The following is a 26816-nucleotide window of genomic DNA, read 5'->3' on the forward strand; positions in this document are numbered from 1 at the left end:
GCATGTTCTATTAATTTTATAATTTTTGAAGTACACAAATAATATATTTCTTGTTAGGAAATTCAAATGATACAAATAAGATTTACCATTGATCTTCCAAATCTTTCTTTCAAATCCCTCTCTCCATGGGGGGCTTAACCAGTAAAATACAGTGCATTTATCTATATTTTTATGTAATAAAAACATAGTTTTGCACATGTGTTTTTTAAAAAATATATGTATATTTGTGTATATGTACATTGTATGTATTTTTTTCTTATACAGGATGTCTCAGATTTTTTCCCACATCAGTACATATAAGATATATCTAATATTTTGCAGTTCTTTTATAAAAGCGAAATATACATGAAATGCACAGATTTTAATTAGAAAGCTGCATGAATGAATGAGTGAATTAAAAATTATTGTCAAGTTAGCTAACATACAGTTTAGTTTTGGCTTCAGGAGTAGATTCCTGTGATTCATCACTTACATACAACACCCAGTGCTCATCCCAGCAAGTGCCCTCCTCAGTGCCCATCACCCATCCCCCCACCTCCTCATCCCCTCAAACCCATCAACACTCAGTTTGTTTTCTGTATTTAAAAGACTCTGTGATTGTGCCTCCCTCTGTTTGTAACTTATTTTCCCTTCCCTTCCTCTGTGGTCTTTTGTTAAGTTTCTCAAATTCCACATATGAGTGAAATCATATGATATCTGTCTTTCTCTGACTTATTTCACTTAGCATAATACCCTCCAGTTCCATCCACGTTGTTGCAGTGACAAGAGCTCATTCTTTTTCATCAATCAGTAGTATTCCATTGTGTGTGTGTGTGTGTGTGTGTGTGTGTGTGTGTGTGTGTGTGTGTGTGTATACATATATCTACACAACATCTTTTTAATCCATTCATCAGTTGATGGACATATGGGTTCTTTCCATGATTTGGCTATTGTTAGCGCTGCTGTAGCAGGATTCTCGCATAGAGAGTCACGACACCGAGGCTTTTCTTTCCAGGAAACAACTTTATCAGTGCCGGCATGGCTCAGTTGGGTTCGTACCTGAAGAACTGAACTCTCAACGCCACGTGGCATAGTTTTTTAAATGTATTTTCTACTTCTTTGTCTCCCATATATGGTAACACACAAACATGCAGTCTGATTAAGTGATCTCATGATACAAGGTCATGAGGAATGTCACATATGCATATAGCCAGGTTGCCTTGAAGTTTGTTTTTTTTTTTCATAGGGAAGGAAACATTGGGGTGCATGTGCCCCTTCGAGTCAGCATTTTTGTATCCTTTGGATAAATTCCTAGTAGTGTAATTGCTGAGTCATAGGGTAGTTCTATTTTTAATTTTTTGAGGAACACTGTTTTCCAGAGTGGCTGTACCAGTTTGCACTCCCATCAACAGTGCAAGAGAGTTTCCCTTTCTCCATGTCCTTGCCAACATCTGTTGTTTCCTGAGTTGTTACTTTTAGCCACTCTGACCCATGTGAGGTGGTATCTCAGTGTGTTTTTTTTTTTAATTTTTTTTTGAATGTTTCATTTATTTTTGAGACAGAGAGAGACAGAGTGTGAGCAAGGGAGGGGCAGAGAGAGAGCAAGACAGAGAATCCGAAGCAAGCTCCAGGCTCCGAGTGGTCGGCACAGAGCCCAACTCAGGGCTCGAACTCACAAATGCGAGATCATGACCTGAGCCCAAGTCGGACGCTTAACCGACTGAGCCACCCAGGCGCCCCTCAGTGTGATTTTTGATTTGTATTTCCCTAATGATGAGTGATGTTGAGTATCTTTTCATGTATCTGTTTACCATCCGTACATCTTTGGAAAAATGTCTATTCATGTCTTCTGCCCGTTCCTTCACTGGGTTGTTTTACGGGTGTTGAGTTTGATAAGTTCTTTGTTGATTTTTGACAGTAACCCTTTATCTGATATGTCATTTGCAAATATTTTCTCCCATTCCATCGGCTTCCTTTTAGTTTTGTTGATTGTTTCCTTTGTTGTAGCTGCATGAATTTTTAAATGTACATAGCCATGTAAACCATTACCCAGATCAAGATGTAAAACACTTCCATGTCAAAATACAAAACATTTCTATAATCCCAGAGGGATTCTTTATGCCTTTTTCTTGTCCATACCTCTCATACTCTGCTCCTACCTTCCCTCCTTATCCTCTTCTCTCCTAATTGTGACTTTAAGCACTGTAGATTAATTTGCCTCTTACTAAAATTTACATAATGAATCATACACCTTTGTGTCTATTTTTTGTTTGTTTTTTTTGTTTTTGTTTTTGGTTTTTTTTTGCTTAACACTATGCCTATGAGATTAACCCATGTTTTGTGTCCTAGTAATTTTTTCTTTTTATTACTTAGTAGTATTTTATTGCGTGAATATATAATAACTTATTTATTCTCCTTCCCGTGATAATTTGAACTGTAAAGAATAAAGCTCCAATGAATATTCTTGTACATGCCTTTTGATAGACATGTGTACTTAATTCTCTTGGGTATTACCCTAAGATTTGGAGTAAATAAGTTTAGGTGCATAATATGCTTTGCTTTAATAGTTACTGTTAGACAGTTTTCCAAGGTAGTTTTTACAGTCTCTACTCCCGCCAGCAGTGTATGAGCATTTTGGTTACTCTACATCCAGGCCAACATTTAGTATTGCTATTCTTTTTAAATTTCATCTGTTTTGATATTGGTGCAATGACGTTATTGTTTTGATTTGAATTTCCCTGATGACTAACAATACTGAGAACCTTTTGATATACTTACTGGCCTTTTAGATATTCTTGTTGCATAGTGTGTGTTCAAATGTCTTTTGCATATTTTGTATTGGATTATCTCTTTTTATTGATTTGTTCAAGTATTTTATATATTTTAGATACACATCCTTTGTCTGATACCTGTATTATGAATATCTCCTCCCAGTCTGTGGATCACCTTTTCACTCTTTAAATGCTATCTTTTGATGAACTGAAGTTTTAAATTCTAATGTTTACATTACTAATCTTTTATGGTTATTTAAAAAAATATTTTATTTAAGAAATCTTTGTCTACCCAAAGTTCTGAAGATCATCTCCATTGTTTTCTTTCTTCTATTTTTTTTTTTTAAGTGAGCTCTACACCCCAAGGTGGGGCTTGAACTCATGACCCCGAGATTAAGAGTTGCGTGCTTCACCAACTGAGCCCGCTACGCATCCTCATTAGTTCTGTTGTTTTTTACTCTTCACGTTTAGCTCTCTTATCAAGCTCAGGTTAATTTTAGTGTATGTGAAATAGGAGCTGACATTAATTTTTTTCTACTTACGGATATCCAAATGGTTCATTGCCATTGTTAATAGAAAGGACAGTGCTTTCCTCACACAGCTGTGTTGGTAAATCAGGTGACTGACTATGCATGCAATGGCTTGTTTCTGTACCCTTGATCTATTCTATTGTCCTATTTATTGCCAGTGCCATACTGTTTTGATTACTGTAGCTTTATATTCTTTATATCTAGTAATATATTTATATATTCTTCATATCTGGTAGTATGAGACTTCCAACTTCCTTTTTTTCTTTTTTTTTATTTGTTTAAAGATTATATTGGCTATTGTAGGTCTTTGGCCATTTTCGTAAAAATTAAAAAAAAATTTAATGTTTATTATTTTGAGAGAGGGAGACACAGAGTGTGAGCAGGGGAGGGGCAGAGAGAGAGGGAGACACAGGGTCTGAAACAGGGTCTGAAACAGGGTCTAGGCTCTGAGCTATCAGCCCAGAGCCTAATGTGGGGCTCGGACTCACAGACCTCGGGATTGTGACCTGAGCTGAAGTCGAACACTTAACCTACTGAGCCACCCAGGCACTCCGTTTTCGTAAAAATTTTAAATCAACTTGTCAACGTCCACAATAAAACCTTGCTGGAATTTTGATTGGTATTGCATTGAAAGTATGGAACATTTGTGGAGAACTGATGTCTTAGCAGTATTGAGTATTCCATCCCACAAACATAGAATATGTATTTTTACATAAATATTGCTCATTTTTTCTCAGCAATGTTTTATTTTCAGTATAAATTCCATGTATATATTTTATTAGGTTTATTCTAGATACTTAGTTTTTTGATGCTATTATAAAGTACGTATATTTTAAATATTGATATCTAATTGTTTTATTGTATTTAGAAATACAATTGAGTTTTGTATATTGGCTTTGAATTCACTGTCCTTGATAAATTCACTTACTAATTTGAAAAAGTTTGAAAAAATAAGTTCCCATGAAATTTTATATACATAATTACCTATGACTCATGTAATTTTGCTTTTTTCTTTCCAATATATATGTAAACTTTTTATTTTTTTCTTACATTATTATACTGGCTGTGACATCCAGTGCAATGCTGAATATAAGTGGTGATAATGTATATCCTTGCTTGATTCTTGATCTTAGAGATCAGGATCATTCTGTGTGCTCTGCTAGCTTTTGGATTGTTATAGATACTCTTTATCAGATTGAAGAAGTTCCTTTTTAATCTTAGTTTGCCAATAGTTTTTATTATAAATGGATATTGAAAATTATCATTAAGGGCTTTTCTGTATCTATTGAGAGGAAGGTTTTCCCCCCTTATATTGTTAAATATGATGAAATTTGTGATTGATTTTTGAATATTCCCTTCATGGCATAAAATCTTGGTTGTGTTTTTATCTTTTTATATTCTGCTGGATTCAAGTTGTTGATGTTTAATATTTTGACATCTATGTTCATGTATATGTAAAAATTGGTTTCAATTTTCCTTTCTTGTAATATTATTTTAAGGTTTTAGAATCATGTTATGGCTGGCCTCATAAAATGAATTGAAGATTTTTTTTTTTTTCACTCCCTTTGATAGAGTTTATGCATGATTGGAATGATTTCTTCTGAGAATTTATTAGTTATTCTAAGTTAGTGGAGTTTTCTTTGAAGGGAGTTTTAAAAAATGGGATTCAATTTCTTTAATAGTTATAAGATTATATTTTCTTTTTCTTGTGTGTGTTTTCAAGGAATTTGTCTTTTTCATATGAGTTGTCAATTGTATTTGCCTAAAGACTTTATTAGTTTTCTTTTTGAGTTCTAGTTTAATTTCACTGTGGCCAGAGAACATCTTCTGTATGATTCCAGTCCCTTGAAACGTTTTGAGACTTGCTCTATGGCCCAGTTTATGGTGTGTTTTGATAAACACTCCACGTGAACTTTATTTTTTTAATAAAGTTTATTTATTTATTTTGAAAGAGAGAAAGAGAGTGGGTAGGGGCAGAGAGAGAATCCCAAGTAGGCCCTGTGCTATTAGCGCAGAGCCCAATGCAGGGCTTGAACACACAAACTGTGAGATCATGACCTGAGCCAAAACCAAGAGTCAGACGCTTAACCGACTGAGCTACCCAGGAGCCCCATTCCGTGTGAACTTTAGAAGAGTATGTATTTTGTAGTTGTTAGGTGTGTGTTCTGTATGTGTCAACTAGGTCAATTTGGTTATTCACTTCTTCCAATCTTCTATATCCTTTCTGATTCGTGTGGTAGGTAAGAAAGGGTATATCAATTAATTTTAATTTTAATTTCTTTTATTATGATATTTTATTGGGATTTAATGAAATTTCATATATTAAAAGCTATTAGCGTTTCTTTGTGAACTGACTGTTCCATATCTCTTGTGGTTTGCCTTTTAACTTTATTTATAATGTGCTTTATTATATTGGAATTTAAAATTTTTATTTATCAAGGTTTTACTTGTTCTTTTGTGGCTTTTGTGTTTTGCATTTCTTTTTTTTTTTATTTAATTTATTATTTATTTATTTATTTATTTATTTATTTTTTTAATATATGAAATTTACTGTCAAATTGGTTTCCATACAACACCCAGTGCTCATCCCAAAAGGTGCCCTTCTCAATACCCATCACCCACCCTACCCTCCCTCCCACCCCCCATCAACCCTCAGTTTGTTCTCAGTTTTTAACAGTCTCTTATGCTTTGGCTCTCTCCCACTCTAACCTCTTTTTTTTTTTTTTTTCCTTCCCCTCCCCCATGGGTTTCTGTTAGGTTTCTCAGGATCCACATAAGAGTGAAACCATATGGTATCTGTCTTTCTCTGTATGGCTTATTTCACTTAGCATCACAGTCTCCAGTTCCATCCACGTTGCTACAAAAGGCCATATTTCATTTTTTCTCATTGCCATGTAGTATTCCATTGTGTATATAAACCACAATTTCTTTATCCATTCATCAGTTGATGGACATTTCGGCTCTTTCCATAATTTGGCTATTGTTGAGAGTGCCGCTATAAACATTGGGGTACAGGTGCCCCTATGCATCAGTACTCCTGTATCCCTTGGATAAATTCCTAGCAGTGCTATTGCTGGGTCATAGGGTAGGTCTATTTTTAATTTTCTGAGGAACCTCCACACTGCTTTCCAGAGCGGCTGCACCAATTTGCATTCCCACCAACAGTGCAAGAGGGTTCCCGTTTCTCCACATCCTCTCTAGCATCTACAGTCTCCTGATTTGTTCATTTTGGCCACTCTGACTGGCGTGAGGTGATATCTGAGTGTGGTTTTGATTTGTATTTCCCTGATAAGGAGCGACGTTGAACATCTTTTCATGTGCCTGTTGGCCATCCGGATGTCTTCTTTAGAGAAGTGTCTATTCATGTTTTCTGCCCATTTCTTCACTGGGTTATTTGTTTTTCGGGTGTGGAGTTTGGTGAGCTTTTTATAGATTTTGGATACTAGCCCTTTGTCCGATGTGTCATTTGCAAATATCTTTTCCCATTCCGTTGGTTGCCTTTTAGTTTTGTTGGTTGTTTCCTTTGCTGTGCAGAAGCTTTTTATCTTCATAAGGTCCCAGTAATTCACTTTTGCTTTTAATTCCCTTGCCTTTGGGGATGTGTCGAGTAAGAGATTGCTACGGCTGAGGTCAGAGAGGTCTTTTCCTGCTTTCTCCTCTAAGGTTTTGATGGTTTCCTGCCTCACATTCAGGTCCTTTATCCATTTTGAGTTTATTTTTGTGAATGGTGTGAGAAAGTGGTCTAGTTTCAACCTTCTGCATGTTGCTGTCCAGTTCTCCCAGCACCATTTGTTAAAGAGACTGTCTTTTTTCCATTGGATGTTCTTTCCTGCTTTGTCAAAGATTAGTTGGCCATACGTTTGTGGATCTAGTTCTGGGGTTTCTATTCTATTCCATTGGTCTATGTGTCTGTTTTTATGCCAATACCATGCTGTCTTGATGATGACAGCTTTGTAGTAGAGGCTAAAGTCTGGGATTGTGATGCCTCCTGCTTTGGTCTTCTTCTTCAAAATTACTTTGGCTATTCAGGGCATTTTGTGTTTCCATATGAATTTTAGGATTGCTTGTTCTAGTTTCGAGAAGAATGCTGGTGCAATTTTGATTGGGATTGCATTGAATGTGTAGATAGCTTTGGGTAGTATTGACATTTTGACAATATTTATTCTTCCAATCCATGAGCAGGGAATGTCTTTCCATTTCTTTATATCTTCTTCAATTACCTTCGTAAGCTTTCTATAGTTTTCAGCATACAGATCTTTTACATCTTTGGTTAGATTTATTCCTAGGTATTGTATGCTTCTTTGTGCAATTGTGAATGGGATCAGTTTCTTTATTTGTCTTTCTGTTGCTTCATTGTTAGTGTATAAGAATGCAACTGATTTCTGTACATTGATTTTGTATCCTGCAACTTTGCTGAATTCATGTATCAGTTCTAGCAGACTTTTGGTGGAGTCCATCGGATTTTCCATGTATAATATCATGTCATCTGCAAAAAGCGAAAGCTTGACTTCATCTTTGCCAATTTTGATGCCTTTGATTTCCTTTTGTTGTCTGATTGCTGATGCTAGAACTTCCAACACTATGTTAAACAACAGCGATGAGAGTGGGCATCCCTGTCGTGTTCCTGATCTCAGGGAAAAAGCTCTCAGTTTTTCCCCGTTGAGGATGATGTTAGCTGTGGGCTTTTCATAAATGGCTTTTATGATCTTTAAGTATGTTCCTTCTATCCCGACTTTCTCAAGGGTTTTTATTAAGAAAGGGTGCTGGATTTTGTCAAAGGCCTTTTCTGCATCAATTGACAGGATCATATGGTTCTTCTCTTTTTTTTTTTGTTAATGGGATGTATCACGTTGATTGATTTGTGAATGTTGAACCAGCCCTGCATCCCAGGAATGAATCCCACTTGATCATGGAGAATAATTCTTTTTATATGCTGTTGAATTCGATTTGCTGGTATCTTATTGAGAATTTTTGCATCCATATTCATCAGGGATATTGGCCTGTAGTTCTCTTTTTTTACTGGGTCTCTGTCTGGTTTAGGAATCAAAGTAATACTGGCTTCATAGAATGAGTCTGGAAGTTTTCCTTCCCTTTCTATTTCTTGGAATAGCTTGAGAAGGATAGGTATTATCTCTACTTTAAACGTCTGGTAGAACTCCCCTGGGAAACCATCTGGTCCTGGACTCTTATTTGTTGGGAGATTTTTGATAACCGATTCAATTTCTTCGCTGGTTATGGGTCTGTTCAAGCTTTCTATTTCCTCCTGATTGAGTTTTGGAAGAGTGTGGGTGTTTAGGAATTTGTCCATTTCTTCCAGGTTGTCCAATTTGTTGGCATATAATTTTTCATAGTATTCCCTGATAATTGTTTGTATCTCTGAGGGATTGGTTGTAATCATTCCATTTTCATTCATGATTTTATCTATTTGGGTCATCTCCCTTTTCTTTTTGAGAAGCCTGGCTAGAGGTTTGTCAATTTTGTTTATTTTTTCAAAAAACCAACTCTTGGTTTCGTTGATCTGCTCTACAGTTTTTTTAGATTCTATATTGTTTATTTCTGCTCTGATCTTTATTATTTCTCTTCTTCTGCTGGGTTTAGGCTGCCTTTGCTGTTCTGCTTCTGTTTCCTTTAGGTGTGCTGTTAGATTTTGTATTTGGGATTTTTCTTGTTTCTTGAGATAGGCCTGGATTGCAATGTATTTTCCTCTCAGGACTGCCTTCGCTGTGTCCCAAAGCGTTTGGATTGTTGTATTTTCATTTTCGTTTGTTTCCATATATTTTTTAATTTCTTCTCTAATTGCCTGGTTGACCCACTCATTCGTTAGTAGGGTGTTCTTTAACCTCCATGCTTTTGGAGGTTTTCCAGACTTTTTCCTGTGGTTGATTTCAAGCTTCATAGCATTGTGGTCTGAAAGTATGCATGGTATAATTTCAGTTCTTGTAAACTTATGAAGGGCTGTTTTGTGACCCAGTATATGATCTATCTTGGAGAATGTTCCATGTGCACTCGAGAAGAAAGTATATTCTGTTGCTTTGGGATGCAGAGTTCTAAATATATCTGTCAAGTCCATCTGATCCAATGTATCATTCAGGGCCCTTGTTTCTTTATTGACCGTGTGTCTAGATGATCTATCCATTTCTGTAAGTGGGGTGTTAAGGTCCCCTGCAATGACCACATTCTTATCAATAAGGTTGCTTATGTTTATGAGTAATTGTTTTATATATTTGGGGGCTCAGGTATTTGGCGCATAGACATTTATAATTGTTAGCTCTTCCTGATGGATAGACCCTGTGATTATTATATAATGCCCTTCTTCATCTCTTGTTACAGCCTTTAATTTAAAGTCTAGTTTGTCTGATATAAGTATGGCTACTCCAGCTTTCTTTTGGCTTCCAGTAGCATGATAAATAGTTCTCCATCCCCTCACTCTCAATCTAAAGGTGTCCTCAGATCTAAAATGAGTCTCTTGTAGACAGCAAATAGATGGGTCTTGTTTTTTTATCCATTCTGATACCCTATGTCTTTTGGTTGGCACATTTAATCCATTTACATTCAGTGTTATTATAGAAAGATATGGGTTTAGAGTCATTGTGATGTCTGTATGTTTTATGCTTGTAGTGATGTCTCTGGTACTTTGTCTCACAGGATCCCCCTTAGGATCTCTTGTAGGGCTGGTTTCGTGGTGACAAATTCCTTCAGTTTTTGTTTGTTTGGGAAGACCTTCATCTCTCCTTCTATTCTAAATGACAGACTTGCTGGATAAAGGATTCTTGGCTGCATATTTTTTCTGTTTAGCACACTGAAGATATCGTGCCAATCCTTTCTGGCCTGCCAAGTTTCAAAAGAGAGATCAGTCACGAGTCTTATAAGTCTCCCTTTATATGTGAGGGCACGTTTATCCCTGGCTGCTTTCAGAATTTTCTCTTTATCCTTGTATTTTGCCAGTTTCACTATGATATGTCGTGCAGAAGATCGATTCAAGTTACGTCTGAAAGGAGTTCTCTGTGCCTCTTGGATTTCAATGCCTTTTTCCTTCCCCAGTTCAGGGAAGTTCTCAGCTATAATTTCCTCAAGTACCACTTCAGCACCTTTCCCTCTCTCTTCCTCCTCTGGGATACCAATTATGCGTATATTATTTCTTTTTAGTGTATCACTTAGTTCTCTAATTTTCCCCTCATACTCCTGGATTTTTTTATCTCTCTTTCTCTCAGCTTCCTCTTTTTCCATAACTTTATCTTCTAGTTCACCTATTCTCTCCTCTGCCTCTTCAATCCGAGCTGTCGTCGTTTCCATTTTGTTTTGCATTTCGTTTAAAGCGCTTTTCAGCTCCTCGTGACTGTTCCTTAGTCCCTTGATCTCTGTAGCAAGAGATTCTCTGCTGTCCTGTATACTGTTTTCAAGCCCAGCGATTAATTTTATGACTATTATTCTAAATTCACTTTCTGTTATATTATTTAAATCCTTTTTGATCAGTTCATTAGCTGTTGTTATTTCCTGGAGATTCTTCTGAGGGGAATTCTTCCGTTTGGTCATTTTGGATAGTCCCTGGAGTGGTGAGGACCTGCAGGGCACTTTCCCTGTGCTGTGGTGTATAACCGGAGTTGGTGGGCGGGGCCGCAGTCTGACCTGATGTCTGCCCCCAGCCCACCGCTGGGGCCACAGTCAGACTGGTGTGTGCCTTCTCTTCCCCTCTCCTAGGGGCGGGATTCACTGTGGGGTGGCGTGGCCCGTCTGGGCTACTTGCACACTGCCAGGCTTGTGGTGCTGGGGATCTGGCATATTAGCTGGGGTGGGTAGGCAAGGTGCACGGGGGCAGGAGGGGCAGGCTTAGCTCGCTTCTCCTTAGGTGATCCACTTCAGGAGGGGCCCTGTGGCAGCGGGAGGGAGTCAGATCCGCTGCCGGAGGTTTGGCTCCGCAGAAGCACAGAGTTGGGTGTTTGAGCGGAGCGAGCAAGTTCCCTGGCAGGAACTGGTTCTCTTTGGGATTTTGGCTGGGGGATGGGCGGGGGGGATGGCGCTGGCGAGCGCCTTTGTTCCTCGCCAAGCTGAGCTCTGTCGTCCGGGGGGGCTCAGCAGCTCTCCCTCCCTTTGTCCTCCAGCCTTCCCGCTTTCTGAGCAGAGCTGTTAACTTATGACCTCCCAGACTCTAAGTCGGGCTTGCTGTCGGAACACAGTCCGTCAGGCCCCTCCGCTTTTGCCTGCCAGACTCGGGGGCTCTGCTTGGCCGGCGAGCCGCCCCTCCGCCCCGGCTCCCTCCTGCCAGTCCATGGAGCGCGCACCGCCTCGCCGCCCTTCCTACCCTCTTCCGTGGGCCTCTCGTCTGCGCTTGGCTCCGGAGACTCCGTTCTGCTGATTCTTTAATATCAAGACCCTGCCAGTCGGTGGTCGGGAAACCACGTGGAGCAGTCCCTGCCTGTGTTTTGCATTTCTTAAGGTTTCCCTTATAAGTACAGTTAATCTATATTTTCTTCTAATACACTTATAATTTATTTTTCATTTACTTCTTTAAGAAATAACCAACAAATTGTCCCTATACAATTTGTTGAATGATAATAACAATAACAACTACCATTTATTGGGTGATTGTTGCATACTATGCATTGTTCTCCAGTAGCTTACGTATACTTAGTCACTTAGTTCTCACAATTACCTTTTGACGTCAGTACTTTTATCCCCATTTCACAGATAAGGAAACTGAAATACAAAAGAGGTTTAGTAATTTGTCCAAGGTTGCTGTATCAGTCTGGGTCTAACTAGGAGATAAACCACACAGTAGATAAAATAGGAGAAGTTTAATATAAAGGATGATTAAACAGTGATAGGAGAGTAACTATATAAAGATGGAATGAAAACTCAAAATGTGTCCTAGGGCAGAGGGAGAATACCCAAGTAAGGATAGACTTGAAAGGAGATTCAGACATCAGTAAAGAAGGTATGGGTGCAGCTCACTGTGGGGCAGAGTAGTTGTTGGGTTACCCAGGCTACAGTCACTGTGAGACCAGGAACGATCCTGTGGGGCACATGTGAGCTCAAGCTGGTGGGCAGATACACAGGGGTCAGGAAACTATGGGAACTGAACCTCTGTTGCACAGGATAAAGATTGGGCTTTTGGCTCATGAGGCAGTGTTCCCCATAGGACAGTTTGCTGTTTGTGCTTGTGAGGCTGAGAAGGTGTGTGACTTGAGCTGGGCACAGTCCTGTTCTTTCTGGGGCTGTCAGCTATGCTGTTGTAGTTTGAATCAGGAGCTGGGGAGAACATGTGGTGGCCAAATGCTGGAGAAAGCTGCACTCTGCAGGCCCTTAGCACTGGGGAATACCATGTGGGCCAAATAGTGAAGAAGAACTGACATTCTGCAAGCCTGGCTAATAAGGCACTGTTCCTTCTGCAGTATGTCTCCAGTGGCCTCTACTGATAAAGTTACCGGTGTGCCAGCTGGCAAAGGGAACACATTTAAAGGGTTCATATCTATTTCCACAGGTCAGGCAATGAAGGGAGAATCTGTAGCTGAGAAGTAATAGATTGATAGCCAGTACAGTTATAAAACAGTCTGACTCCCATCACTCTGTGTTCTTTCTACCTCTCACATAGAGTCTATCTTTTCATACTCATTTGAACTACTGTCTGTGTCATGGATTAAATGTCCAAATGAATGTGTGTCTGTGTCTGAATGGTAGCTTTATTCTATTCAATTGATGTATTTGTTTGTTTGTACCCAAATCACACTCTCTTAATTAAGAATAGATTTTAGTAAGAAATGGTATCTTGTAGGGTAAATATCTCTTCATTTTTTCCCAAAGTGTTCTCTTCCTGATGAGTTTAAGAGTCAGCTTGTCATACATCATAGAAATCCTTTTGAAATTTTGATGGAGAATTTGTTGATTTGAATTTATAACTTGATTTGACAATTATTAAAGTGTTAACAATATTGAATCATCATATACAGAGATGTAAACATTTTTTTTAATGTTTTTTTATTTAATTTTGAGAGACAGAGCAAGCACGAGTCAGGGAGGGACAGAGAGAGAGGGGGAAAGAGAATCCCAAGCAGGCTCCGTGCTGTCAGCACAGAGCCTGATGCTGGGCTCAAACTTAAGAACCATGAGATCATGATCTGAGCTGAAATCAAGAGCTGGACGCTTAACTGACTGAGCCACCCAGGCACCTGTGCAGAGATATAGTTTAAGAGCTAGCACATGTTTTTGTTGTTTAGCTAAATGATTTTGTTTTGAGGCAATATAGTGACTTTAATTTGAGTTTTTATAGTCTCTTCATATCCCACTATTGATTTTTTTCTTTTTTTGGCATTAATGATATCCTGAGAGGCATCCATTGATTAGTGGTTAAGGGTATGGTCTCTGGCATTAGCTGCTTCTGTTAAAATCTTAACACTGTGATCTTGGTTGGGTAACTTAACCCTCTGTGCAAATATTTCCTCAGTAATCAGGTTTCGTAAGTATACTTATATGATAGAGTTGAGAGATCAGTGAAATAACCTGATACATTTAAGGGTTTGGCAGTGAGCCTGGCATATATTAGATACTGAGTTACTTTGCTATCACTATCTTTGGTCATCATCACATTGTCATATTTGTCATTGTCATTGTCATCATGGCACCGTTTTTCACACTAACACTTGCTGTCCTATCATCCCTTCCATATATACATCCTCTTCTCACTTTTCTTCACATTCTGTTTTCTGTTCTGAAAACAATCTGAACCATATTTTAGGTTACCAACCTGTATATACTTGACCTCTTTTCCCTACTCTTACCTAATTTGTAGGATATTCTCTTTATTCTATCTCTCCTGTAGGTGAGATTTAAAATTTTTGGCCATTAATTCCTCCTCCTATGTTTGTAATCATGTTTATGCTTTAGAGGAAATTCAATTTTTGGTAGTAGATGCTACACTTTCATTACTTTTTTTATTCTGTTCTGAAATCTAACAAGAAACCTAATTTAAGTATATATTTCAAATTCAGTCTTTGCTGCTGTAGCACATGACAAAACTGAGAATGTATGTTTTATATTCTTTTCTTGCATCTACTAGGTATTCATATGTTTGTTGATTTTATCCTTATTGTTCATGATAATTGAGGGTTTTCATTAGTATGTATATAAGAAGAGTTTTCTAAGATATTTTAAAGTTGTTTTATTGAAACACCACAAAACTGAGTGGGAAACTTGAAGGCATTTTTCTGACTCCATTTTCTGCCAATTTTATTTTATAGGAATCAAGAACCCAGTTTCAGTTGCAAACAGACTCTTGTGTGAAGGGCAGAAGGGCAAGCTCTCGGCTGGCCGAATTCCTCCCTGGTAACAGCTTTGTTCTGCCTGACTTTCCCTGGGTCTTTGGTCTTTGGTGCATGCGGTGTTTGAAGGCTATTTTTATCCACAGAAGGCTGATGCTATTGGTTACACACCAGCAGTAGCTTGCTTTTGAGAGGAAGACACACTTTGTTCTGTAATCTTGGAACATTTTGTACACTTGATAGAGCTTCAGATGGAATAGAATATTACAGATTAAAGCAGAAAAGAAATCAGAGTTAATTTTTGGTTTTGTAGTTGATTACAGAGATGTTTTTGCTGTTACTAAGTGCACAGTTGGGTCTTTTATTATGAAACTTTAAAAATTCAGAGTCCAAACTGATTTTAATTTTGAGATGATCTTAGACTAAAAGTACTTAATTTTTCTCTTCTGGAGAAACACACTGTGATGTTAAGATTAGTAAGATACATCTTTTCTCCAACATTAACATACAGTTTTCATTAAAAAAAACTTTGAACTTTTGAAGTATTTATAAATGTAGAATGAACATGGTGAAAAGCCCTCATGAACCTGATACCTGGCTCCAATAATTACATTGTTTTGCCCTTCATCTATTTCATTCATCTTTCTTTTTCCTTTTTGTAGTATTTTAGTTTTTTATTTAAAGAATTTTTTAAAGTTTGTTTGTTTGTTTGTTTGTTTATTTATTTATTTATTTTAAGCAATCTCTACACCCAACATGGGGCTTGAAATCATGACCCCAAGATCAAGAGTCATATCCTCCTCTGACTTAGCCAGCCAGGTGCCCCTTTCCTATAGTATTTTAAAGCAAATCCTTGACATCATATTTTTTACCCTTAAATAATTGTAAACTTCTCTGTTTGCAAAACAATCACTATCCTATTAGTATGCCTAATAATGGTAACAAATATGCTTCAATGCCATTGCATACTCAGTATATCTTCTGCATGCCTGGGTGTGTAGGTTATATTAATGTGTGTGTTGAAAATTGTGATATTACTGTACCACTTTATTTGACTGTTATAATTTGAAATCATAGAAAATAAATTGACATAGTTTTGAAAAATCTTGAAACTTTTTACGCAAATATACTCAAGTAATCCTTTTAATCATATACTTCTCAGGTGTGTTTAATTGTGATGCTAGGAAGGTCAATTATAAAAATTTTCAGAGAAATATAATTTTTAATATTTGTGTCTTCAACAAAACAAGGATAAGGAGAAGCAGATGTGAAATTTTGAGATTGTTTATAATATGTCTGGTTGATACCAGTAAGTTTACTTTTATAAATCTGAAAGTAGGAAAAATGTTTAGAAAATTCTTAGACTTTTCTCATAATTTGTATTAAAACCATGCTATTTTTTTAACTGGTATGAAGTCCACTAACCCAAAATTTACTAAGTTTTCTTTAATACATACACAGAGTCCTACTGGATGGGACTTATTTTGGGGGAAGTAGTAGATGTAAAGAGATTATCTCTGGATTCATATTCTCCTCAATGTTGATTTAAAATGTTCTGTTTTCTTTCACCCATATCTGCTACTGTACGTAAATTAGCATAATTAATTCTAAACCAATTAGAAGACACATGTAGGGAGGAAACAACAATAAAGTTGTTTTAGTTGACAAGAAAAATAGCATAAACCTTGTGACAAGTATTTTACAGTTCATCTGCAAATCATCATAATCCCATTCCCCACACTACTCCTGGCATTTATCAAGTTGATTCTTAAGTTTATATGGAGGAACAAGTGTACAACCATAGATAGCCAAGACATTTTGAAACAGACCAAAGAGTCGGACTTATCTAAAAGCTATCCTGATACCTCATAGTATTATCATAATTAAAACAGGAAACAGATTGACAGAGGTATAGGGATATATATAGAAAAAATCAGTAGGACTGAACTGGGAGTCCAGAAGCAGACCAAGTATGGAATTAAGTTTAGTCTCTCCTAAATGTCATCTCAAAGTATTGTGGGGGAAAAAAGGATGGCATATTAAATAAATTGTGTTGGGACAATTGGCTACCTAGTGGATAAAAGTTAATTTAAATTCCTCTGTCATACCATTCAAAAAAATAAAATTCAAACATGAGGTTAAAAAAAGCTTAGTATAAAATTTTTTTAAGAAAAAAATGAGAGATTATGTTTATGACTACAGGGTAACAAAGACCTTATTAAGATTAAAAATTAAGGCTAAAATATGGAAACATGACAAGTGAAAATGTCTAGCGTTATACAACTGAAGGCACTATGATCTGAATTAAAAGACATTATGGCCTTTGGAACTGAGGACAATTATTTGCAGTGTAAGTAGCAAAAAAAAAAAAATAGTAACCATGTTTAAGAACTATGAAATATTAAGACAAAGATAGCCTCAACTTTAAAAATTGGTAAGCAGTACAAATAGGCAGCTTATAGAGAATAAAATATTAATGGTATAAAAGTGCCCAACGATAATCAGGGAATTGTGAATTAAAATGATAAGATGGCATTTTCATGTTATTTAAAGTAGCAAAATTAATAAAGACGAATGTTATCCAGTGTTGTTGAGGTTATGGAAAAACAGGTTCTTTGTTCTACTAGTGGTGGGAACATAGATTGATATGGCCAGCTGAGGGACATTTTGTTATTATTTATTAATGTAAAAAATTGAAAATGCACATGCTATGTGCTCCAGCAATTCTGTCCTGGGATAGAACACCTTCACATGTACACAGGAGGGCTTCTATAGCACAAGAAGCATACAGGAACACTGCTTCTGGTGTATAAAATGTAAACAATCTAAATGTCCATCAATGGCTAAATAGACTGTTTTCTAGTCATATTTTGAATAATCTGCAGTATTGAAAGGGAGAAACATTTATATATAGTAAAAATGGATAGATCTCTATATTGTAAACAAATCAAATTGCTGTATGATATATTCAGTTTAACTTATGTTTTCTTAAAAAAATACAAAATAATGTGATGTTTATAAATAAGAATACCTGTTTCCTACCATCCAGTTTGGGAAATAAAATATTACAGAGTGATTTGAAGCTTCCTAGATGGATCCCTTTCTAATAGCATCCTTATCCTTCCCATTGTCCCACACCCTTACCCTGATTTTGCCTCTGCTCCTGCTCCTATGTAACAGTTGTCTTGAATTTAAGCTTCTCTTATTCCCATGTATTCCTTCATAATATTGCAACATAAACGGGGCTCTAATTTTTTAAGGCTACATATATATGTACATAGATGTACAAAGAAGGTCTGCAAAGGAGGTTACCAAAGTCACTGTGATTACCTCTGGGAAAAGAGGAAGGGAGGGAACAAGATGAAGCAATTGTCAAAGGGTACATGTGCAATATTTTTATATTTTACAAAGATAAAATATGTGGGAAAAAGTGATGGCTTTTATGGTATAGTGATGCTATACTTGTCTGGAACTAGTTGTCTTATTTTATCATGTATATAGTTCTTCAGCTTTGTTCTTTGTTTTCAGAATTGTTTTGACCATTTCAGGCATATTGCATTTCCGTATGAATTTTAGAATTAAGCTGCCAGTTTCTATAAATACCCTGCTCGAATTTTGATTAGGATTGCAACATATTCATTTATTAAAGTCTTCCTTAGCCTCTCTGAACAGTTTTATAGTTTTCAGTGTACAGGTCTTGCAAAGCTTTTATCGAATTTATACTTCAGTATTTCATCCTTTTTGATACCATGATAAATTATATAAATAATAAATGTTACTTTCCAATTATTCCTTGCCAATATAGAAATATGATTGATTTTATTACATGGATATTCTTTCCAGAGAATTTGCTAAATTCTCTGGAATTTATTTGGTAGTACTATTTTTATAGATTTGATAAGATTTTCTATATAGATAGTAATGTCTTCTGAGAATAAAGATTGTTTTACTTCTTCCTTGTTTTTCTAATCTGGGTTACTTTAACTAATTTCCTTTTCTTTATTATAGTGGCTGGGACCTCCAATGCAATGTGGCATAGAAATGTGAGAGTGGGGGAAACAAAAGAAATGTGAGAGTGGGCATCTGTGCCTTGTTTGTGATCTTAGGGTAGAAGTGTTTGGTCTTTTACCCTTAAGTATGGTGGTTACTGTAGGTTTGTCATAGATGTTCTTTATTATGCTGAGAAAGTTCTCTTCTTGGTGTTCTAAGAGTTTTTAATAGGAATGGGTGTTGTACTTCTTCAAATGCTTTTCTGCATCTATTAAGATGGTCTTACAATTTTTCTTACTTGGTGAGTTAGTGATTGGTTGATTTTCAACTGTTAACAATGCATTCCTGGGATAAATTCCACTTGGTCATACTGTGTTATCCTTTTGATATATTGTTGGACCCAATTTGCTAAGATTTTGTAAAGAATTTTTATAATATATGAGATACATTGGTCCATTGTTTTTTTCTCTTGTTTTTGGATTGAGTTTATTTTGTTTCTTGGATATATAGGGATACATACTTTATCAAATTTGGAAAATTTTTGGCTATTATTTCCTCAGATATTTTTTCTGACTCCTCTTTCATCCTTCAGGACTCCAGTTGCATGTGTATTTGAGCTCTTGTGGCCCTGCAGGTCACTGATAATTTATTTACTTTTTCCATTCATTTTTCTCCTTGTTTCATGTTGAATAACTTCCATTGCTGTTTTCAAGTTCACTAGTTATCTTTCTATAATATCTAATCGCTTGTTAATCCCATCTACATTGTTTTTCATCTCTGACTTTGTAACATCTCCAGAAGTTTGATTTGCAGCTTTAGAAAGTGTCTTCCATGTATCTACTTAACATGTTTAATCTTTCCTGTAGCTTCTTGAACATATGAATAGAGTTATAGTAACTTATAATATCTTTGTTTACTAATTTGCTATCATCTGTCATTTCTGAGTTGTTTTCAGTTGAATGATTTCTTTCATTGTAGGTTGCATTTCCTTGCTTATTTGCATGCTTGGTAATTTTTTATTGCATTTGAGGCATTGTGAATTTTACTATATTTGGTGCTGGATATTTTTATATTTTAATAAATATTCTTGAGTTTTATTCTAGGATATAGTTATTTAAAGACAGGTTCATCCTTTCAGGTCTTACCTTATACTTTGTTACATGTGACTAGAGAAGCATTTCACCTTGAGCTAATTTTATTTTCCTATTGGGGCAAAACTCTTCTGAGTACTATAACAGATGTACCTAGAATGAGGTTTCTTACTTTGACTGATGGGAGCAGGAGCTGTTCCTGGCCTTTGTGAACTTGGGGCTTGTTTGCTCTAAAATTTTTGTGGTAGTCTTTCCCGCACTTTGGGTGGTTTCTTATTACACATACACTCATCTCTACTTAGCTGAAGACTAGAGGGGACTCTGTAGATGTCCGAGTCCTTTTCTGTGCAGCTCTCTCCTCTCTGGTATTCTGCCCTGTGAACTCTGGCTGTCTGGGCTTCTTTGGATGCCCAGCTCTTTCTCTTCAACTGAGAGACTGCTGGGCTTTGCCTGAATTCTTCCTGGGCCATGGCCTGGAAACTCTCTAGGCCGTAAGCTGGGTCAGTCATAGGGTTTACCTTGTTTGTTTCCTTTCTCTCAAGATCACTGCCCTTATGTTGCCTACTAATGTCTGAAAACTATCATTTCCTGTATTTCTGATTTTTAAAATAATTTCTTCAGATAAGGGTGTAAATTTGTTCTCTGTTATGCCATCTTGTCCAGGAGCAGAAATCTCTCTCTCTCTCATGTTCCTGGAAGTTCACCGCACACCTCTAGTAATTGAGAAAAAACCAAATTCTTTTGGTGTCCTAAGTCAACAAAACCAACTTTATCATGTTTTTAATTTGAGTTTATTTTCATATGACCCTAATAAGTCTAGTTATCTAATTAGTGTAATAATAATAGCTAACATTTATTGCATTTGTACACTATTTCAGGCAGTGTTTTATGTGGTTTGCATGTATTGACTCATAAAAATTATACAGTGATTTATGAGGGTAAGACATTTTGCAGATAATGAAACTGGGTCCCATACTTGACCACTGTTAGGCTATTAGGAATTTATGGAGTCCTTCCATATCACATTAGAAGCAGCAGATTAGAAGTAAGGGTAGAATAGAATCCTTTTATAATAATGAGAAGTTACTGTTTATACTCATGTAGTTATTTATTCATTTTTCAATTCACTCAGCAAATATTTATTGTTCATTTTCTCTATGCCAGGCATAGAGGTACAAAAACTATAAAAAGCAGACGGAAGACTTAGAAATCATGGTCCTCTGGTGTCATCTGTCACCACTCTATGGGGATAGCAAGACATTATATATAATGAATGTTTTTTTAGGAAGTCTTTAAATAAAAAGTTCATTGGGGCGCCTGGGTAGTTCAGTTGGTTGAGCTCCCAACTTCAGCTTGGGTCATGGTCTCGCAGGTTTTGAGTTTGAGCCCACGTCAGGCTCTGTGCTAACAAACAGCTCGGAGCCTGGAGCCTGCTTCAGATTCTGTATCTCTCTCTCTCTCTCTCTCTCCCTCCGCTGCTCATGCTCTGCCTCTCTCTGCCTCTCAAAAATAAATAAATGTTAAAAAAATTAAAAAAAATTAAATAAAAAGTTCATTTATCTGCATACCTTATTTTTTGGTTATAGCCACTAAGATATGTTGTATTGTTTAAGTAGTGGTGTTTGGTCAGATTAGTAGAGTATTTGATATCTTTATAAACTTGGTGGGCCAACCTTCATAAACTGTGTCACATTTACTCAAGTTTCTATATTTTATTTTATAGCTTGGATCTTTCTTCTTCCATTATGATAGGGTATAGCTTTGACAGGTGTTATCATTTAGAACAAGGGATTGGCAAGCTATGGCTTATGGGCCAAATCTGGTCTGCTGCTTGCTTTGTAAATAAAGTTTTATTGGGACACAGCCCTACCCATTTGTGTATGTATTGTCTGTGGCTGCTTGTACACTCAAAGGCCAAATTGAGTTGTTGCAAAAGAGACATTATGGCCAGAAAACCGACCTATTTACTATCCCATCCTTTACACAAAAACTTTGCTGACTCCTAATAAAGAAGTTATAATTTTTGGAAATTATGTTTCTTTTCATGAAAAAGGGAAAGCCTGACAAACATTGTTTTATGTTTAGTATAAATGAAACCTAAGGTGCTCATTTGACCCTAGGATTTTCTTCAGAGGCAAATTTAGCTTTTGGTACATTTTCTTAAAATACTATTTAATCTATTATATTTCATAAATTCATTCAAATTTGTACTACTTTTGTTGTGTGAATGTGAAAAGACAATTAAAAAAATGTAAAGATGAAATGTAAGAAATAAGTTATTCAGAAAGTATAGATTTAGTTGGATAACAATAGTAGAAAAAATTTTCCAAGACAACCAGAGAAATGTGAACATTGATGAAATATATTTTGATTCTAAAGATTGTTTATTTTTTATGTGTCAATTGCTTATGCTGAGGTTCTGTGTTTTAAAAATTCATTTTTTAAATTAAAAAAATAAAAATTGAAATTAAATTAAAAATGGTTTCAAAGAGTTATGTGCTTATTGTTTAATTTGGTTGTTACATGTTATTTCCAAATACAGCAAGTTCTCCTTTATTTGCACTTTGTGTATAAGCTTTTAATGATCAATAGCCATTAATTTGTCTTTCATCAGTTTTATATATTTATGATGAACAAAGAAGCAACAGATAAAATAGATAGAAATCAGTTTTAAGTCAAAGAAATAACTATCATTTTCTCCTATATCTTTCTTTTCCAGAATAATATATTTTGATTATTGGGATCCCTGAGCAATCTTGAGAGCTTTCTGAATCACGAAATGACACTTTTTAGACTGATTATGGAGTCATGGTTCTCTGGAAATGGGTGGTTGCCAGCCATGAGATTGCAGTTCGCATCTTGCATTTGCGCCCATAGCCCTTGCCCGGACCTTGACTGTGCTAGTGCTTGCTGCAGCACCCAGAGGGCGGCTTGGTGGAGGTTTCATTCCCCCCACCCCAGGGCTGCTTCTAGTAGAGTGTTGCTGCTTTTTGTTTTACATCACCGTGAGACTTGTTTTAATGTAAATTACATTGGGTAAAACACAAGGAAAATACTGTCCCTTAAGGAATTTTGACCCCCTAGCTTATTATTACTTGTTTAATATCTTGCCAATGTTTGTTTAATGCTTAGTATGCTTTAGGCACTCTTGTAAATGCTTGGGTATGTCAATGAAAAAACAAAGATTCCCATCCTTACGAAGCTTACAGTTTATTTGAGGAAGATAGAAGTAAATAATGGACATATAAATTATAAAGTGTATAGTATGTTAGAAGGTGAAAAAAATGTGAAAAGAATAGAATGACAGGGATTGAAAGTCCTAGGTAGGGGAATACAGTGTGTTGGGTACAGTTTTTTGTTTTTTGTTTTTTTTAGGTTTATTTATTTTGAGAGAGACTGAGTGTGAGTGGGAGAGGGGCAGAGAGAGGGAGAGAGAGAATCCCTAGCAGGCTCCATGCTGCCAGCGCAGAACCTGACACGGGGCTTGAACTCACAAAACTGTGAGATCATGACCTGAGCTGAAACCAAGAGTCAGAAGCTTAACCAACTGAGCCACCCAGGTACCTCATGCTGGGTACAGTTTAAATAGGCCTCCTCAAAGGAGACATTTGAGCAGATGAGGGAATATGCCATTTGGGAAATAAGGAAGAGCCCAATAGAGGGAACATTCAGGGTGAAGGCCTTGAGGCTGGAGGTTCCTTGACATGTTTGTGTTTTTATAGGAGGCTGGAGTAGGGTAAGCAAAGGGGCAAGGGGAGTAAGAGATGAGGTAAAGAGGGAGCAGAAAGGATCAGATCACTTGAGAGCTTGTAGATTCTTATGAAGACTCCAGTGTTTACACTAGAGTTCTCATGAGAGGTTTTGCAAGTTTTGAGAGGAGGGATATAATTTTTGTCTGACTTGTGTTTTACAAGGATGTCAGCGGCCAGTGAGCATAGACTGGGGCAGGGAGCAAAGCAAGGCAAGCATTAAAGTATTGAGTCCATTGCAACAATCCAGGTAAGAGATGATGGTAGTTCAGAGAAAGGGGTTAGCAGGGGAGGTGGTGAGAAGTGGTCAGATTCCAGATATTTTACAAAGGTATATTCTATGGGATTTCCTAAACTTGATTGAGGCAAAATTTCCCTAAAAGCTTTCTCCTTGGGGAGTCATAAGACTGAGAAATTGGAATTGATACTGCATGTAATATTCTAGAAAATGAATTTTTGGCATGTTAGTATCATGTAGCTTTTCAGAATTTTAAAATTACTTCGAAAGCACTGTGCCATTCTGTGTGATGATTAACTACTAGACAGGTAGTTTTTGATAGTAGGAAAAGGTCAGATATTCAGTGTTCTTATTCATAAGATGGCATCCAAATAGTCAACTTCCTATGAATATTATAAAATGGCTAAGGTATTTTAAAAACTTGCATAGCAGCCAGTGGCAAGTTGGTTTAATTTAGAAGCAATGACTGTTTAATAAATGAAAAATAAAACTAAGAATATTTTGTAAAATGCCATTGATTCCAGATACTGGGCTTGAACCCAAGATGAAATGGGCGTGCTAAGAATACTAGATTCAGCTCCAAATTTCTGTTCTGATCACTTAATATGCTACTTCGGCATCTCTTTTACATCTTTGCATGGAGAGAAGTTATTTCTTATATCACATTCCTTTTTTGGAAGGAGGAAGTGCTAAAAATGCCATCAGGACAGCTTAACTCACATTCAAGTTTCTATTTCAGTTATTCTTCATTTGAACTTTACATGACAGCTTTTCTTTGCATTTTCTTTGCAGTGGTCTTCATTTGATAAAAGAATAGGAGAAACTGTTTTCTATTTCAGAATCCTCTAGAATTTAAAAAAAGATATAGAGGTTTGAAGGAGTAAAGTTGTCTATTCTTGTTGGCTCTCTCTCCATATATTGGAAAACAGTTATTGGACGTAACCATTTAGTTTCTCAGTAGAACTATTTGGACATTTCTGAGTATCTCCTTAGATTTTGTTTTGCCAGTATGTCATTGGTCTCCTTACTAACAAATGAATCTAAAGACTTCAGTATGCATTACTTTGAGTTTTAGTGTTGGAATGATTAGAAGAACAGAAACAAAAACTAGAGAGCCAAAAACTAATGAGCAGGCATAAGTTCAAGGAAACCCATTACTAGCTGGCTGAGAGCTTTAAGAAGTTGGCTATGGAAGGAGATGAAGTGATTGACTTTTATGGTAACCACTTGCTGTTACTGTGTTAGGGAATGGAGTGGTTAATTATCCTGCATGCCCTTTGAAATCTTTGGAAATAAGTCTTTTACAGTTAGCTAACAGTATCCTTTCATTTACTTCATTATGTTAAAACTTGCAGTTTAGGGCTTAAAAAATTACTTTTGGGACACACCACAGTACTCGCCACAGTAAAAATGATTCTGAGAGTCATATATTTTATAGGTCATTTATATATTTTCATTGCATTAAGACATGAAAATGTAAGCACATCTCATTGTTTTTGGGCATCTCTAGATGTACCCACTCATTTTAGGTAGACCCAGGTGTTACAGTAGGTAAGAATACTAAATCTGAGGACATTCACTGATACTGTGACTCTTAACTTGATTAAATAGATCGTGTGACCATGATGATCCAAGATAAATCTTAGTATTTTCCATGGGGAAATCAACTATTTTTTGCATCTCAGGGTGAATTTTGCTGGTTTTTACTTGTTGGTTATTGCAAATGAAATTGTACCATTTCCAATTGTAAAATTCCTAACTTGGGGAAAATGTTTAAATAATTTTGGGGCATGTAGCCATATTGTTATTTTGAGGTAATAAACCTAGAATTATATCTATATGCAAAACATTTTTTCAGTTGCCTTACTATATGATTTATATTACTTTATTGATATAGGAAAAGATGAAACTGAATTTTTAAAAGAATAATTTTTCTGTTGTTAGCTTTTTAGTTGGAGAAGGAGCCTACAGATGGGCAGTAGATCATGGAATACCCTCTTGTCCTCCTAACATCATGACCACAAGTGAGTAAAAATTTTTCAAAATTAAGCTATATTGGCATATATACCTGAAAGTGTTACATTGTTTTAATCCACATGGTACTCTGATATTTAAGGAAGGAAGCTTACATGTTGAAATATTTAAAGTTAAAAGATACATTGAAAGTTATTTGATTTTAAGCCACTTTTTATATTCCTGAGGTTTCCCCCATTCTCATGCTTTTATGGAAGTATTGCTAAAGGATCCCTTTTAGGTTACTTAATATAATTACTAAGAATAAAACCTTAATACTACCCCCCTCATAGAGGGAGAAGAAAACAGAGGTCAACATTTATCTGTCCTTGAGCTGAGGAAGGCCTTCCTAGGTACCAAGTGCAAGAGAAAGAAGAACAAAAGTATGACTACATAAGAGTTAAGACTGAAAAAACACTTACCATAACACTTACCATGACAAAGTGATACATATCCTTAATCCGGGAGAAGGTATGTCAAATTTAAAACCACACAAATACAAATAATACCCAAAAAGAAAAATGATTAAAAGTCATAAATATATAATATAATATAACTAATAGGGAAATTCAAATTAAAAAGAGTACATGTTAAATTTGTTCCCTCTTAATTTCTGAAAGAGTTAAAAATACTGTATTACTGCTCATAAGTGTGTGGCGAAATGAACATAATACATTGTAGGTACAAATGTAAATTGGCAGAAATTTTAGGGGACAACTAAGTCGTATAGAGCAAAACCTTAAATTTATCCTGCTTGTAGGAACTTGTCATTAGAAATAGAGACAAAGATTTATGTAGTTCTCAATAAGCATTATTAAGAATATCAAAACTAAATGGCAACCAACAGAATGGGAGAAGATCTTTGCAAATGACATACCAGATAAAGGTTAGTATCCAAAATCTATAAAGAACTTATCTAACTCAACACCCAAAAAACAAACAATCCAGTGAAGAAATGGCAAAAGACATGAATAGACTTCTCCAAAGAAGACATGCAGATGGCCAACTGACACATGAAACGATGCTCAACATGGCTCATCATTAGGGAAATACAAATCAAAACTACAATGAGATACCACCTCACACCTGTGAGAATGGCTAACAGTAACAACTCAGGCAGCAAGAGATGTTGGAGAGGATGTGGAGAAAGAGGATCTCTTTTGCACTGCTGGTGGGAATCCAAACTGGTGCAGCCATTCTGGA

The 26816-nt window shown here is 36.3% G+C and overlaps 1 protein-coding gene across 11 annotated transcripts in view; it reads left to right on the forward strand.

Moving 5' to 3' along the window:
* TASP1 (taspase 1) overlaps positions 1-26816 on the forward strand; it is a 310143-nt gene that overhangs the window by 41246 nt on the left and 242081 nt on the right. For all 11 annotated transcript variants that reach the window (XR_009603954.3, XR_009603956.3, XM_060611829.3 and 8 more), the window contains 2 exons: positions 14512-14596; positions 25545-25624. Coding sequence is in view for 9 of the 11 variants with exons in the window: in XM_060611829.3 (XP_060467812.3) it covers positions 14512-14596; positions 25545-25624 (165 nt within the window). In the remaining 2 variants the exon portion in view is untranslated. The remainder of the gene's footprint in view (positions 1-14511; positions 14597-25544; positions 25625-26816) is intronic.

This window comes from Panthera onca, chromosome A3 (assembly GCF_046562875.1).
Source record: "Panthera onca isolate mPanOnc1 chromosome A3, mPanOnc1 haplotype 2, whole genome shotgun sequence".
Taxonomy (NCBI): Eukaryota; Metazoa; Chordata; class Mammalia; order Carnivora; family Felidae; genus Panthera; species Panthera onca.